The sequence below is a fragment of the Drosophila navojoa genome, chromosome 3, assembly GCF_054131105.1.
Source record: "Drosophila navojoa isolate 15081-1374.11 chromosome 3, UAZ_NAV_1.0, whole genome shotgun sequence".
Taxonomy (NCBI): Eukaryota; Metazoa; Arthropoda; class Insecta; order Diptera; family Drosophilidae; genus Drosophila; species Drosophila navojoa.
In genome coordinates, this window is record NC_142891.1 from 28,325,778 (window position 1) to 28,341,806 (window position 16,029).

The 16,029-nt window shown below is 36.1% G+C and overlaps 3 protein-coding genes across 13 annotated transcripts in view; all 3 read left to right on the top strand.

The window, feature by feature from the left end:
• Positions 1-9,268, top strand: part of Nckx30C (solute carrier family 24 member Nckx30C) — a 41,488-nt gene extending 32,220 nt beyond the window's left edge. For 8 of the 11 annotated variants that reach the window (XM_089257639.1, XM_089257637.1, XM_089257642.1 and 5 more), the window contains 4 exons: positions 1,808-1,882; positions 3,872-4,129; positions 4,897-5,033; positions 5,134-9,268. In XM_089257639.1, coding sequence (XP_089113765.1) covers positions 1,808-1,882; positions 3,872-4,129; positions 4,897-5,033; positions 5,134-5,374 — 711 coding nt within the window. In that variant the 3' untranslated portion in view covers positions 5,375-9,268. The remainder of the gene's footprint in view (positions 1-1,807; positions 1,883-3,871; positions 4,130-4,896; positions 5,034-5,133) is intronic. The other 3 variants (XM_089257640.1, XM_089257641.1, XM_089257643.1) reach the window with 1 other exon arrangement.
• LOC115564197 (uncharacterized) overlaps positions 1-16,029 on the top strand; it is a 104,805-nt gene that overhangs the window by 78,752 nt on the left and 10,024 nt on the right. The gene's annotated exons all lie outside the window — the stretch shown is intronic.
• Positions 13,002-15,440, top strand: LOC115564192 (pescadillo homolog). Its single transcript, XM_030388221.2, has 5 exons — positions 13,002-13,177; positions 13,289-13,522; positions 13,579-14,677; positions 14,743-14,993; positions 15,062-15,440. Exons 1-5 carry the CDS (start codon positions 13,160-13,162, stop codon positions 15,356-15,358), a joined length of 1,899 nt encoding a protein of 632 aa, XP_030244081.1. The 5' UTR covers positions 13,002-13,159; the 3' UTR covers positions 15,359-15,440.

A 16,029-nucleotide genomic window follows, 5' to 3' on the forward strand; every position in this document is an offset into this window, starting at 1 on the left:
ATTATCATTTGGATCATTTACAACAAGTTTAATCCATACTCTGTTGGCATGTTTTCTCTACATTGCTATTTGATTGGTTAAGTAATTGATGCGTTTGGACTGATTCTAAACCCAAAATTTAAAATACGTATGTTTTTTTCCAATTTGTAAGCCCAGGCATTACTTCTTTTTGTGTATTCTTTATGTGTTCTCTCCTCTTTTGCGCGCTTTGAAGCTCAGCATTAAGTGTGTAGACAGTCCCAAAAAAAAAAAACCAAACAAAAAAAACTATCAACAAATGCGGTCTCTGTGTACTTATGCAACGTTTCTGTGTGACTTATAAATTGATATATACTTTACGTTTTACTTTCAACTTACCTATATATGATAACTTTCCATACACCTTCCTCCACAATCACCTTTCGTTGTGTATGTTTAACTATCCTTAACCGCAATACTCTATCGTCCATGACCACCACCAGCCATTCATCCCTCTCTTTCTCTCTATCTCTATCAATCTCTCTTTTTCTATGTGGCTCTCTTAAATTCTAACTCCTTATCTCCATCTGTGCCTCTCTCCGTCTCTCTCTCTCTCTGTGTGTGCGTGTGTTTCTGTGTATTGCCTAAACATCAACCAACCATTCCCTAAAAGCAAATCAGAAAATTAATGAGCTAATTCGGAATTGTGAAGATTTTTATCCAATTTACTATCATCGATTTTCGCGGACGCCATTTGGAACAAAAATCATTTGCTTTTTGTCTTGAATTTTGAAACGTACTGCCTAGTGTTGAACGAATGCCGACAGCTCGCATTTAAGACTAATCCAAATAGAAAACAAACGTTAAACACCAAATTTAATATTCACAATATCGTTTTGTTTGGGTTTCGTTTCATTTTGTTTGCTCACATGCTGCTGTTCGATTAAACCATTCCAATGATCAGTCATTCAGGCATTCCCAGGCACTCATTGCTAATTTGTAGCTGCCACGCGCTGTGCCAGAACTCTCGCTACGCCTATGCAAATGTCAATTCACACACCCACGCACGCTCATTCACACCCATCATAGACACACACACACACAGCCATTACGCCTACATTGCCATCTATATTATAACACTCGGAGCGTGCCTATGCCGATTATCGTAACTCGTTATTGTTGAAAAGTGAACTTTTTAATGCAGCATTAATAATAACATACGTACGTCATTTTTTAGTTTTTTTTTGGATTTGTGGAAAAAGATGAAAAGGCATAATAACAAAATTCAAAGACGATTCGAAAACCATTCAACAAGTAAACATAATGCCCATTCAATCTAAACATATTTCATTAGAATGCGACTCACAAGTGACACTGAAAAAAAAGACTCAGCCCGCTTCCGACTTGGAACTGATTCACAAAATTGAAACCGAAATTAAAATCAAAATCGAAAACAAAATTGAAAAGCCTCTGAATCGAAATCTACGAAAAAATCAATTCCACTTTTGCTCTTCAACAGTCCCACACTCAAATAACTGTAATTGTGTTAAATACCCATTCAGTATGTGTTTGTTATGTAATAACCCCCCCAACACTCAACTTCTTATCACAATCTCTATCTATCTCTTTCTATCTAACTACTCTATCGCCCAGTCTGTCTATCTGTCTCTAAACAGTGTTTGGTTTATTAATCAAGTTTTATTTCCATAGCTGAAACTAAGCAAAGGCAAAGTTCTCACCGAATATTCTCAACAAAAAACCATAAATATATAATTTTCTTTAAAAAATATTACAATAATACATGCAAACAAAATGAATTCTTAACTTAACTTCAATTTTATATCAAAAGCCATCGTTAAGTGGTCGACGTCCTAGCTGGATTGAGCAGAGGGTCAAAATTCAGACACGCAAATTTAGCATCAAAGTTAGTTTCATAAACAATTTATTTATTGCTCTCTCTTTCTATCTCTCTCTATCTCTTCTCTATATATTGCATACCAATTTACAATTATCATTTTTAATTTCACAAATATCGTAACAATTAAATTGATATATAACCATATACACATCTGTGCCGTGTCTCGAGCGCGACGTCACGAACTCGGAGCTAGCAAGCCCTGACGCTGCCTCAAAGCGCACGCGTATTGATTCGAACCCTCCTGCGCAGTGGAATGCACGGGTGAATGGTAATGGCAAATAGCAAGTAGCAAATGGCAATTGGTGATTGGCAATTGGCAATTGTTAGTGGACTAAATGTGTTCCGCGCACTCAAATGCCTAGAAGATGAGCCAATCGACATTATCAATTTGCATATAATCGATTTGAATATTATAATTGCTTATGTCCGTGACTATAGAGCGATCGTAATGCTAGGTGGGGCCGGTTTTCTCAAATGCTTTAGAATATTTGAGAGAAAGCAAAATACAACGTCCGTCATATTGTGTAAGCAATATACTTATTCCAAAATATCTTAAACTGATATATAAGATTAATATCGCCGGCGCACATCGTAAAACACTTTTACCAATTTGATCGTAAACTATTATAGTATTTATATTCACTCCATTAATCGCAATTCTAACAGCACAAAATTTAAGGTGGATATGATTTCCTATATACAAATTGCGAATATCGTAAGGTTTAGGGGAGTCCTAGCTGTCCGGGTAACACTTGATTTGCCTATATACAAATTTCGAATATCGAATGTCGTAAGTGTATATTGAGCTGAGGCCTGACGTTCCTATATTCGAAAAATTTCAAGTCCACATTCAGGCGAGGCTTGTTTGTCCGTGTAGCACTTGTTGTTCCGCCCACTCATAGAATAATCTATGGTGTGCAATACCTTTTGACTTCAAACTAATTATGACTCACAAATACGTAACTTAATATTCGAATTCGATTTGAAATGACGTCATTGCGTAGCTTGTCATCGACCACAGCTCGAGCATTGCCCAGGGGCGTGAAGCAGCAACCGCAGTCTCCACAGCACAGAATATATCAATGAATATTGTACTTGAAATCAGTCTTGCCCCGGCAAGCTGTAAGAGTATTTTCACACTCGCATTGCTTTCGTGCCGCTTACACGAAATGTAGCCTTACCATTGCGCTTACTTATGTAGTTGAAATAGTATTAATTTTCCTTAAGTCACCTATGTAATACTTAATGAACTTAACATGTTTTACTTTCTATTTTCGTTAAACTTTGATCAACTTTAGTTCGGATTGAGAGTCTGTGTGCGTGTGCGTATGCGTATGCGTATGCGTATCTGTGTGTGTGTATGTGCGTAGCCTATCTTTGTATGTGTAGCCGAATAAAAGTACAAAAAAAAAAAAATACTACATTCGAGCATGCCTCTAATATAGACTATGAAGCTGAAATCTGTGCACGTTACAATACTCGTATAGCACCCTCTTAAGCTCGTATAACTAGAACGTAAGTGTATGCACTTTGTTTGTACGTTTTTGCTAAATAAACACATACACGATCTGTTTATGAACTCTGGCCACACTTGAACTCTCGTACTACTTATACGCACCATTTGACTTTAACTTTAACTAGCGTCCATCTGGCTTCGCCTGTCTGTGAGCGTGTCCCCACAACTCGAAATCAAGCGAAGAACTCTTGATCTGATCAGAACTAACATACCCCATAATATCGAAAGAAACTCATATAGCCGAACTACATACATACATCAGACAATATTACCCACATCGTATCATACACATTTATAAATATATATTTTTTAATATACTAACATACATACGTTATACATATGTATATACATATATATAATTCTATCCTTAACCGAACTTTATTGTATAAACATCTAAAGAAGCAAGTCTGTTAAAGCACTTCAAATGCTTTGGCTTTAACATTTTGTAATATATATGTATATGTATTCGCATATATAAGGCGCCCGAAATAATGGAGGATGATCCAGAGCCTTTGAGCATGGCTTGGCCGGATACGGCCCGCAAGCGACTCACGTACGTCCTGGTCGCTCCGCTTCTGGTGCCAATGTGGCTGACGCTGCCCGACACCCGGACCCCCCGCGGAAAGCGTTACTTCCCCGTCACCTTTATAGGCTCCATTGTGTGGATAGCCGCCTTCTCGTATCTTATGGTCTGGTGGGCAAACGTCGCAGGTGATACGGCGCGAATACCGCCAGAGGTACGTAGAAGGCATGAAGAAGTTGGAATGACTGATATAGAATGTTTGTCATATTGGAAGTATTTGTCAACATAATGTTCGTTGGTAAACATATAAAATATAATAATCTGATCTCTCGGAATTTCATACTATTACTGCGAATCCTCTATGCTATATGCTTCTACTGCAGACTGTCCTCAATGCATTGTGTGTATAGTCCTTGTGTGTATAGCACTTAACAACAAAATATCAGTAGATGCAGCTAAAGTCGACGCTTTCCCCCACAATCGAGGTACTTTTTTTTGGCCTGACTCTACGTCCAAGATACTTTCTGCGAGGCAATTCTATGTATTAAGGATTGGTCATTTAGCGAAAGATCCTATATCTTCTTGAGGCTTTTCAAAAGGATTTCGAAGAGCATTCCAGGCACCATAGACAACACATCTGCCCCGGACTATGATCGGTACTCAATGTCTAGGCCTTCCGCCTTAATGTTACCTTCACCTACTCTCATCTCTATCTATATACCTAAAAATAACATAATCTGGGGAAGATGCGCCACTCACTCGTAAAAACGATTCCTTGCAACGTCACTCCTGAGAACTACATCTGTATTATTGGAGATCAGAGATATTACAGATATTTACTGTTGATTGGACGAGTTGCCCGATCACCAACCAACGGGAATCGAGGAACTGTGTTCCTTGTCATTGTATTAGTAGTCCCACCTAGCATGATAATAATGACAATGATAATGATAAAGTCATGAATTCTTGTTTATTGTACAGGTTATGGGCCTTACCTTCCTGGCGGCGGGCACATCCATACCGGATTTGATTACGTCGGTGATTGTGGCCCGCAAAGGCTTTGGCGACATGGCTGTGTCTAGCTCCGTTGGCAGCAACATATTCGACGTGACTGTGGGGTAAGTGCTCCAGCTCAGAGAAGCATTATCCACTTGAATTTCTTATGATGATGGCCAGCTGAGACTAATGTTTATACATATCTGCCCATTGGATATGCAGCTTGCCGATACCCTGGCTGCTCTATGGGATTATCTACGATGCACCCGTTGAAGTGAATTCGGTGGGCATGGTGTGTTCCATAACCATATTGTTTATGATGCTCGTTTTTGTGGTGCTATCAATTGCCTGCTTCCGTTGGCGCATGAACAAGGGGTTGGGCTTTACCATGTTTCTACTGTACTTTGTCTTTGTTGCCGTGTCGCTGATGTTTGAATATGATTTTATCACCTGCCCCGTGTAAGTCTGCATCGTGGCAGATCAGCAACTCTGCAACAAAGACAAAATGACAAACACCATCTCACTTTCACACACACACACACACACACGAAGACACAGAGACACACGAATACTCTCAAACCAATTAGCTAAATTTATATACAAAACAAATCAATGAATTAAATTAACAAATTGACTAAAACTAATCGAATTGTTAAACAAATGCATAAATCACAACACGAATACTGTGAGCATAACAAACCAAAGCCAAAAACCAAAAGCTGAAGCAAATAGTAAAGCAAAATACAAAAAGATAGCGAAAACGAAAAGCAAGGTAAAAACGGGTTAGTTAGTGCTATGTGCAGCGTTTTTTCCTTTCCCCACAGAAGAGACATTTACTTTAAATGTTTAGCCGCAGCTTTTAAGCAGTTGAAAATATAAAACTAAAGCAACACACCCAAACTCACGCACACCCACACATACACATACATTAAACTCTTCAGATCTATCTATTTATGAATCTATCTTTCTCTCTACTCGAACTATAAACCTAAACTAACGCTATCTATTATTGAGTATATACTATTTAGATACCAACAAAAATTACCAAGAATAATGGCTTCCCAATCAATTACTTTACTTAAGCGTTTGCGTTTCTCAAATTACTATCTATTTACGAGTATATCAAATCTAAGTACTTACTTGGCACAAGCACCTTATATACGTTACGAATCAAGACAGTCGGCAATTATGTTGGGTATATGTTTTACAAGCTCTTGCAAGTGTTGGGCAATCTCTTTCGGACTCAAGGCAAGACTTCAAATCTCTGCAAATGGCTTAGTCGAGCTAAAATCAAAAACCCTCCTCGAAGTATTCAACCAGTTCAACACTGATTTCAACCCTCAAGCAATGTAATGTGTGGTAGAATTGCTTACGAATTATTTATTGAAATCTTCAGCTATTTCAAGGCTTTTCGGTGTATCAATTTGTGCTGAAACCTTTTTAGAAATCATATTTTCCGCTTTTTAGACCAAACTTTGCATCAGTTTCAGCCATTTCCAACACTTGCCGCTCTCCAACACTATAATTTGCGTGCTCTACCAACTATATTATAAACTGTTCTCTAGTCATTCTCCAAGCACTCTTAAGATGAAATAACGAAAGCTTTACGTCAGATAGAGCCTAAATCAGTCTAGTTTTTACGAAACTTATACTATATACATATATATAAAACTTATATACCACACGCACACTTACATCGCATATAAATATATATATATATATAAACATATACCGACATGTTTATGTATACTTACTTATATATTGACCTATATTAATTAAGTGATAATTTGCGTACTTATTAAACAACAAAGATGATAAGCTACAACTATACTCAAAAAGAAATACTAACATAAAATCTAAAATGACATAAAATATAATACTAGGCATACTTTAAATCGAAAAGAGGAAAACATTTTGCTAAGAATTTGCCAGATATAATTTAAAAAATGAAAAAAAAAAATGTAAAAAAAAGAACGATCGAAACCTTATGACTAATCGTCACTCTTGTATTATGATTATGATTATTATTATGATTGTCACTTATGATTCTTGTTGGCGTGCGTAAACGATGCAGTTATTTCAAATGAAACAAAATATTTCTTACCCTACATATGAACGAGAATTAAAAACAATTTTCGAAAAAAGAAAAAAGAAACAAGCAAACGAGAAAACAACAATATTAATAATTTCATATACTTTTTGCTTAAATAAATACCCTATATATATATATTTATATAAACACATATATACACATAATAAATATATATATGAGCATATAAACATATTTATATGTATGCGAAAGAGAAAAAACAATATTTAAACAAAGACAACTTGCTCTCTTTATTTAGAACGTACGTAACTTTTTTCTAAACTAAGCCTAAACAAATCTTAAAACCCTAAATCGTGAACCCAAAAACAAGAAGATGAAGAAAACCAAAAACTAGACGCATTATATATATACATACTTATATATATACATATATATGAAGGTATATATGTATATGCAACCTTATCTTAAGTAGGCAACATATATATATAAACAAAAACAAAACAAAATATCCCAAGAAAACGTTTGCCTATCGAAGTTAAGCAAACAAATACAAATACTGAATATACTAAGAAATACACATACATACATAAAAACTAAAGTAAAAAAATGAAAAGATGAAAACAAACCACACAGAACAGAAAGCAATAATTTTTAAAAGTCGAACGCGAATACATTTAAATGAGACCTAGTGGCAGTGACATAACTTTATATATAACATACCCCCATATAAACATACCATGGTATAAAACCAAAAAGAAAATACTGTTTATCAAAGCACGGCCAAGATGAAGAGGAATTAGAGGAACCGCAGAGAACAATGCAAGCAAGACATTCGAGTCTATTTGAAGTCATCAGATATGTACATTTATGTCCCTTGCGAGGTAACTACTGTGTCTGCTCTTACACCCCATGGGTGCACACACATACATATATATTCAGATTATATATGGAGAACATCCATAGCAATACAGAAAATAAACAGAGAACACCAAAAGAAAATATCAAGTTAAATATAATGCGAAAATACAACATTGTATTAATACCACGAGGCATTAAGTACATCACGCTAACTAACGTGCTTAGCCAAATGCTCGAAAAGCCGCAACTGGAAACATGGCACTAGAAACCACCAAAGGAACACCCCTAACATTCGACATTATAGCCGCATGCGACCACAGAACATATATTCATGTAGAATATACGCTTTAAAAGGCGATTAAGCTTACCGTTAGGCGAACTTGTTTTATTTAATGAGTTTAAGTAAGGTCTAGTAATACTATGGAATTTTTGCTTTACAAAGCTCATTCGTATACAAACTTGATTTTCTTTTGTTTTTCATTACATACATATACATTACAACTTAGCTCCACTAATCATTTCGTTTCGAGTTCTTCACTCTTGTAACTACATATTGTACACATAAACCTTTTAACTAACAATTTAAGTACCAACAATTTTAGGTCTATAAAATTACCGTTAGTACCGTTATTGTCTTATGCCAGTTGAGCGAACTCTTTAGAATAATTTGTAGAAAAAACTTTTTCCAAAATTTGGCTTAGCTCTTTAGACTCAATATGGTAAGGAAAATAAAGTCATTTGGGCTGATATTTGTTAGACCATCTGGGACGTTCTGATAAGCATGTGAAGCGTTGTCGCAACCAACAACCTCTTAACTGTTCTGGAAAACTTCTGTTTCATATATCCCAGTTCAACCCAATTCTTGATTACTCACTCTGTCCGAAGCATCGCTCTCAAGTGCAACTTCAGTACCAGCTGCTATCGATCCTATATATTCACTGTATGGATCGGGACTCATAAGTTGACATTCAACACTTTCTGTCTGTCAACATTTTTCAACTCGAACGCTCAATTCACAGTCATGTGTGCGCAAGAGCATGGAGCAATCGGAGCAAAAAACAATGAAATTGCTTTTCAAGCAAAACAGAAAAGAAACGGAACAAATATAACTTCCAATACTTACAAAATAATACAATTAACATAAACTTTTATACATGCTGTATATGGTAAAACTAAACAGTAATCTTCCAAATTACTTTCTAAAACAAACACCACATATATAAATACATACATATATGCTAAAAACTTATTTATTTAGAATACATAACATTTGGCACATATTCATACACAAAGACTCGCACACATATACACACACACACACAATCACGCACTCAAAACATATCGCGCCCACTTTTCTCTATAAAGTACTACGAACGAGTACAAATAAAACTTTTGTAGAACTATGATAAAGCATACTCAAAAATGAAAATGAAAAGAAACTTACCTAAACTAATGTATCGAACAAAATTGTTGATCAACTAGCATTTCGCATGGAGTGTTCATATACTACCCCAGGCACTTTCTCTTAAAAACTTAAGGATCCCTATCCATAGAGCGCAGTACAAATGCCCAGCGTCTGTTAACATGTACGAAAGACAACAAAGAAATCAAAATAATTGACACAGCTGCATATATACACACACTATATAATAGTAATCCAAATCCTTATCAGTACCAGCGTAGTTAGCATCAATTGTTCCAACGGCATTCAGAACTCGAAACCCTCTTAATTCCCAGATCCTAACTCGAAACGCACATAAACTCGCACTTGTCAAGTGGAAATCGTTAAAGTCTTGCTTTAAAGCAGCTTATATAAGATATATATATATATACATATATATATGAGAAATTGTTATGGTTATAGATTTTTAACAAGTTGAATAATTGCGTAAAGAAAAAACAAAACAAAACAAAAATAATTGAATACAAAAAATTGTTGAAAAATTAGTTAAACTATTCAGAAGCGTAAAACAGAGCAAGTAATAATAATAAAATTAAAACAAAAACTTTACAGATTAATAAATAATATACAGTATATACTTTATAAAATATATAACTTACAAATAAAAATCATTGTTTGAAATTAAAGTTAAAAGAAACTGAAAACCCAAAGAAAGCAAATTTCATACGCGTAGAATTATTCTGTCTGCTAATTTTATCCTCTGACCAAAATTTTTAAGTTCCAGCTAAAGTAAGTATTAACAAATTTTAATATAATTTTTCATTTGAACAATTGGCATGCGTATTACCCGATGTACAAAGATTCTAATACATGAAATTAGCAAACACGAGCAATTACTGGACGCTATAGAACTCTCAGTTCAGAGATCGAATTGTATCGAATCATCTGTTAATAATACCCAAGCACATAATCAATTATGCTTTAAATACGATATATAATTATGACAGTTATATACATATATACAATAAAAAATATATAACAATATATATATTTATATATTTTAATTTTTATAAGTATATACATATATATGTATATAAATTATGTATGTACCCCAGAGAGTATGCGTAACTTTCCTTCCTTCCTAATTTCTTTTTTAATAAATAATGCCGTGTATACAAAAGTTTAAATCATATATATGTATAGATATATGTATAGGGTGTATATCGAAAATCGTTTCAAGTTGCGTCCTTTGTATAATACAGCGAAAAAACTAAAAAGACAAAAAACGAAACAGAACACGAAACAATAAAATGTGTCTACTATGCGTACGCTGCTTAGCTGTCAGCTTTCGCCTGCATAGCGCAAGGCTAATCGATTAACGATAACGATTGTCGCTTGCTTGCGCTCGAGCAATACCTTCGATTGGGATGGACGCGTGTCGCATGAAATCAACGAAAACCGTCTGACAACATAGAGTTGATAATGATCCAAGGAGCGTCGCTTGAATAGAGTCGACTGATGTGAGTATCGCGAAGAGAATAATGAAAGAAGGATAGAACAAAACGACACGAGCCCAACTCTGTTTTTTATTAAAGCAGCTAACGACAACGATAACAAAAACGATAACGATAAATAATAAGCGAATCCAGCAAAAAGTAATAGTTAACATATTGGTAGACTAATTTAAAGTTTTTTATAGCGTTTTCAAATTTGTAAGTATATAACAACAACAACAACAACAACAAGAAGAAGAAGAAGAACAATGCGTTTATTATTTTTAATAGGCAATGCAATTATCGAACATGGTTAATACCTATCGAAAACGAAAGAGTAACCGTCGTATGCGTAATAGAGCGAAAACCAAATAATAATATAATATAACAAAAATATATTTCCTTACCCACCAGCGATTTTTGTGTTGTTGAGTTTGAATTGTTGTGCGATTTTTACTTTACATATTTTTTACACACATATATAGTGCGTAGTCGTATCAAGTCAATATATACACATGTTTGTGGTTTATTTTCGGTAACGGTCACGGCATAAACGTTGAGTATGTAATGTAGAGAATTACTGTTAATTTCAACATACCCACACACACACATACATACATACGTCTATATATATAAATATGAGAGAGTTTTAAGAAAGTACCACAGATAAACGAAAAAGAATAAAAGGATAATTGGAAAGCCGAAAAGTAAGAGAATTAATTTTAATAACTGATACGCTTTTAGCACATAAGATTGTACAAATAATTTATACAAATTCATACGAATACACACACACACACACACACAGACACACACACTCACACACAGAACATTTAGTAAATTACAATTCATATACATATATAGAAACGAATCTTGCAATAAACGATTTTAGTCTTCAATTTATTTTTGTTATTGTATTGTTTGTAACAACATTTGTCATATGGTTATTTCGTATGCCCGATTTATTGTTGTATTTGTATAATGTAAGCCTTACAAAAACACAGAATGCAGATCTAATGGATCGCTGCTGTAAACGAGTCAAACGAACGTGATGAAGCCATTGGAATAAAATGAACAAAAATCGAATATAGAAAACAGAAAAATGAAATTTAAAAATAAAAATAAGAATTAAAATAAAAGTAAAACCCGGGAATCCCTAAACTTGCTGAACTTATAAATTCGGCTCTACTTAAAAAAAAAAAGTTGCAAATAATACAGCGAGACAGCTATAATACAGAATGTTATTTACTTTATAGAAGTATATGGATATACATATATATATAAATATATTTAAATACGTATATATTTAATGGAAACATTTAGATTTTATACAAAACACAATCACTATCACTCCTCCCCCTCCCGGACATCAAATCAGAGCTCATCATTAAAAGCAAATACAGCATGGACTAGAAGCAAATCAAATAAATAGTCAATTTCGCTATATATATATATATATATATATATATACATATATATATGTATGTATGTATATATGTATGTGTACTTGAGCATTGGCTAGCACGCAAAAAAAAGCGAGTAATACAATTATGACAGAGAATAAACACGTTTATATGAAAAACGCATTTCGATGAAAAGAGGGAACGACACTTATGTAAATCAAAACGAAGCTAATAGATACAATGTTAACTAGTTATTTAGGTGAAATATACAACAAATCACACTCAGATACATTTGAATCGTAACGCCTAATAGAAACACCTACACACCAAACTCACTCTCACACATACACATACAAGGAGCAAGTTGAGCGAACAATGTGAAATACCGTTACATAACTAAGATGTCGCAGAGCCGCGAATCAAAGTATAACAAGGTCGTTTGATTTATAATACATTTTGTTATAAACAACAACAATTGTAAAGCAAAATTGCATCCTGCATATTGCAACAAAAAAACACACACATACAAAAAATATATAAAGTTAATGTTCAAACTAACTAATATATAACAAATATTATATAATACAACAAACTTAGACTGTATGTTATTTTCTCAATACAATACCTACCTATAAAAACAATAAAAACAGATTCAATAAATGAGTTATCGAAAAGGCACAATATCGTTGTTTGAATTCACGGCGCATGGCAATTGTGTTTTTATGAGTGTGGCAGCACTAGCAGCCAGTGTAACCCATAAAACGGAAGCAGGTCTTTATTGTTGCTGTTACCATTTAAATACATCAGCTCATTGACAGTGCTGCCCATCCACGTGTACACGTGCCTAGTGAATGGTGGCTATTGTGATTTTTTAGTTTTCAGTGGAAGGTCACACTGTCCCTTTCCACGCGACCAACAACACAAAAACGTGTGTTTTTGCATCGGCGCGTGTTTTTAATAAAAAAGCAATTTTGGAGCAGAGCAGTTTAGGAAAATAAAGTCTTTTTTGTGTAAATAACTGCTGCACTGCCAGACTTTCACAATGAGGCGTCCCAAGAAGGTATGTAAACATAGTAATCAAAAGTTGCAATTAGTTGCAATTGCGAGGTTATTTTTAACCGGAATATTAAGTATTCGAGTTTTTCTTGATTTAAATTTATTTTATTTGCAGTACGAGTCCGGTGAGGCCACACAATATATAAGCCGGCGTGCAGCACTGCGCAAGTTGCAGCTTTCGCTGAATGACTTTCGCCGCTTGTGTATTTTAAAGGGAGTTTATCCACGCGAACCAAAGCATCGAAGACGTGCACAGAAGGGCTCCTCGGAGATAAAGATATTGTACCACACCAAGGATATACGCTTCCTGCTACACGAGCCCATAGTGTGGACGCTGCGTGACTATAAGGTAAGGTGTAAGATACTTGGGCATCACCAATAATTTTACAAATCTCTCCTTCACAGATCTTTGCTAAGAAATCGGGTCGGGATCGTGCTATTAAGGACTTTCGCAATCTGAAGCGTCGCTTGGCCTTGTTTCCCGAAATCAAACTTGATCACATTGTGAAGGAACGCTATCCGACATTCATCGATGCGCTGAAGGATCTCGATGACTGCCTCACTTTACTCTTTCTGTTCAGCACATTTCCGTCCTTGCACTTGATACCGCGAGAGCAGTCGAATCTTTGCCGTCGATTGACCATCGAATTTTTGCATTATGTCATTGCCTCCAAGTCGCTGCGCAAGGTGTTCATATCGATAAAGGGCTACTACTTCCAGGCCGAGATCAAGGGCCAAAAGGTCACATGGATAGTGCCGCACTATTATCCGTTTAAGCCGCAATCCAGGCAGGAGGTCGACTTCAAAGTCATGTCCATATTCGTGGAGTTCTACACAATTATGCTGGGCTTTACGAACTACCGCTTGTACCACGGGCTCAATCTGGCGTATCCACCACAGTTTCCTTCTAGCATGCTGCAAGATAATGAAGACACTTTGAAAGATGAGACGAGCTTTGTGTCAGAACGTATTGCTGCTCTGAACTTTGAGCTGCTGCGTACAGATAAAGTGCAGGAGGACGAGGAGGAACCCGATATTGATATGGAGCTGCTAGAACAGGATGGCGACTCGAAACGCATTATCAAAATGAAACAGGAAGCGCAGGAAATAGCCCGTCTACGTAATCTCTTTAAGGGATTAAAGTTCTTTATAAATCGCGAGGTTCCTCGCGAGCCTTTGGTCATCATCATACGCTCCTTTGGCGGCAAAGTTTCCTGGGATTCGTCCGTCTTCTCAGGCTCTACGTACGATGAGAGCGATGAGACCATCACGCATCAGATTGTTGACAGACCTAGCCTAAGTACTCAGTATATATCGAGAGACTACATTCAGCCCCAGTGGGTCTTTGACTGCGTGAATCAGCGACAGCTGTTGCCCACCAACAAATATTTCCTGGGCGAACAGCTGCCGCCACATCTATCGCCATTTGTCGACGCCAAACGGGATACGTATATTCCGCCCGAAGAGAAAGCTCTTCATGATCCCTCGCTGATTGAAACGCACGGTATGAATACTAGAAACGCTTAATATGAATTCTTTTTGTAACCCCTAACTCTTTCCTTTCGACAGCTCAAAGCGATGATGAGTCGGAGGAGGAAGAAGCTGCACAGAATGAAGACGATACTGTGGATCAGGAGCTACTAGATGCACAGCTGCAGCGCGCCTATCAACAGGAAACAGCCGAGTACAAAAAATATGGCGGTCCAGACGGTGTCAATGAGGATGAAGAGGACACTGATGATGAAGATTTCGATGACGAGCAGGAAAGCGACGATGAGGAAGAAGAGCTGGATGAGAAAACAAAGCGACTGCAGGAAGAGGTTGGTCCACGGAATATACAATATATGTAATATATAATACTATATACAAAAATCGTAATTTCTTGCAGAAGAAGAAAATGTCCGTGCAGTCGGGCAAGGTGCACAAGGTGAACAAAAGGCAGCTGCACAAGGCCGAAGTTGATGAGCATCGTCTGCAGGCGCGCATGGTCAAGCCACGCCATCGCAATCTGTTCCGCAAACTGATTCGCGAGAAACAGAGCAAGGAGAAGGAGGAATGGCTGCTGCGAAAGAAGCGACGCAACATCGACAACGACACAAAAGAAGCCAAAAAACTAGCTAAGCGGGAGGCAAAAAAAGCAGCTGCCGCTGCTGCTAATGCAGCCTCGCAACTGGGCGCCAAGTGAAACACCTCGCCTTGTGTTCAACCTGTGTCTTCTTAGAATTAGTCTATAACCAACAACAATAAAAACCAACCTGTAAATGCAATCATAATGTGGCTTCCTCACTGATATATATTAACATTGAGGTTGAGGGTTTCATAAATATTATCATTTAAGGATCTATAAATAGCAAGTTCAACTACAACGTGGATGTTTGACTACAATTCAACAGCAGACTTAAAAGGTCTTCATTTTGAATAGACAAAATAGTTTATATTGTTATTCATCTGATCAAATAATAGGGGCCAATTAACCGTTTCGGAAAATATATAGGGATATATTTGTGGAGACAAGCATTCTTAAGCAGCTCCATACTGTATTGAAGGAGGTCAATGCAGCAGAACCTCCGCAACTCAACACACGATGATGGACTTTGAAAATCAACAAGGATAAACGGAGTATTATATACAGGAGTATCCTTTTCATAAGCCCAATCAAACCAAAAGAACAAATTAAAATTGCCTTGGTCTAACGGATAGAAACAGAGTGTTAGCTAACAACTGTGGGACTGCTAAGTGATCTGCAAACGGCAAATAACAGCTGCATTTGTTGGTAAAAATTAAATTAAATTTATCTCGAGTAAACCAATTCCAATTCGGGAATAAAGTATGATTTTTTATAGCATTGAGGCTTAA

Bases quoted from the DNA above. Each gene is read 5' to 3' on its own strand.
- LOC115564192 (XM_030388221.2), top strand. The intron at 14,678-14,742 runs GTATGAATACTA...TCCTTTCGACAG, and splicing joins CTCGCTGATTGAAACGCACG to CTCAAAGCGATGATGAGTCG. The intron at 14,994-15,061 runs GTTGGTCCACGG...AATTTCTTGCAG, and splicing joins CAAAGCGACTGCAGGAAGAG to AAGAAGAAAATGTCCGTGCA.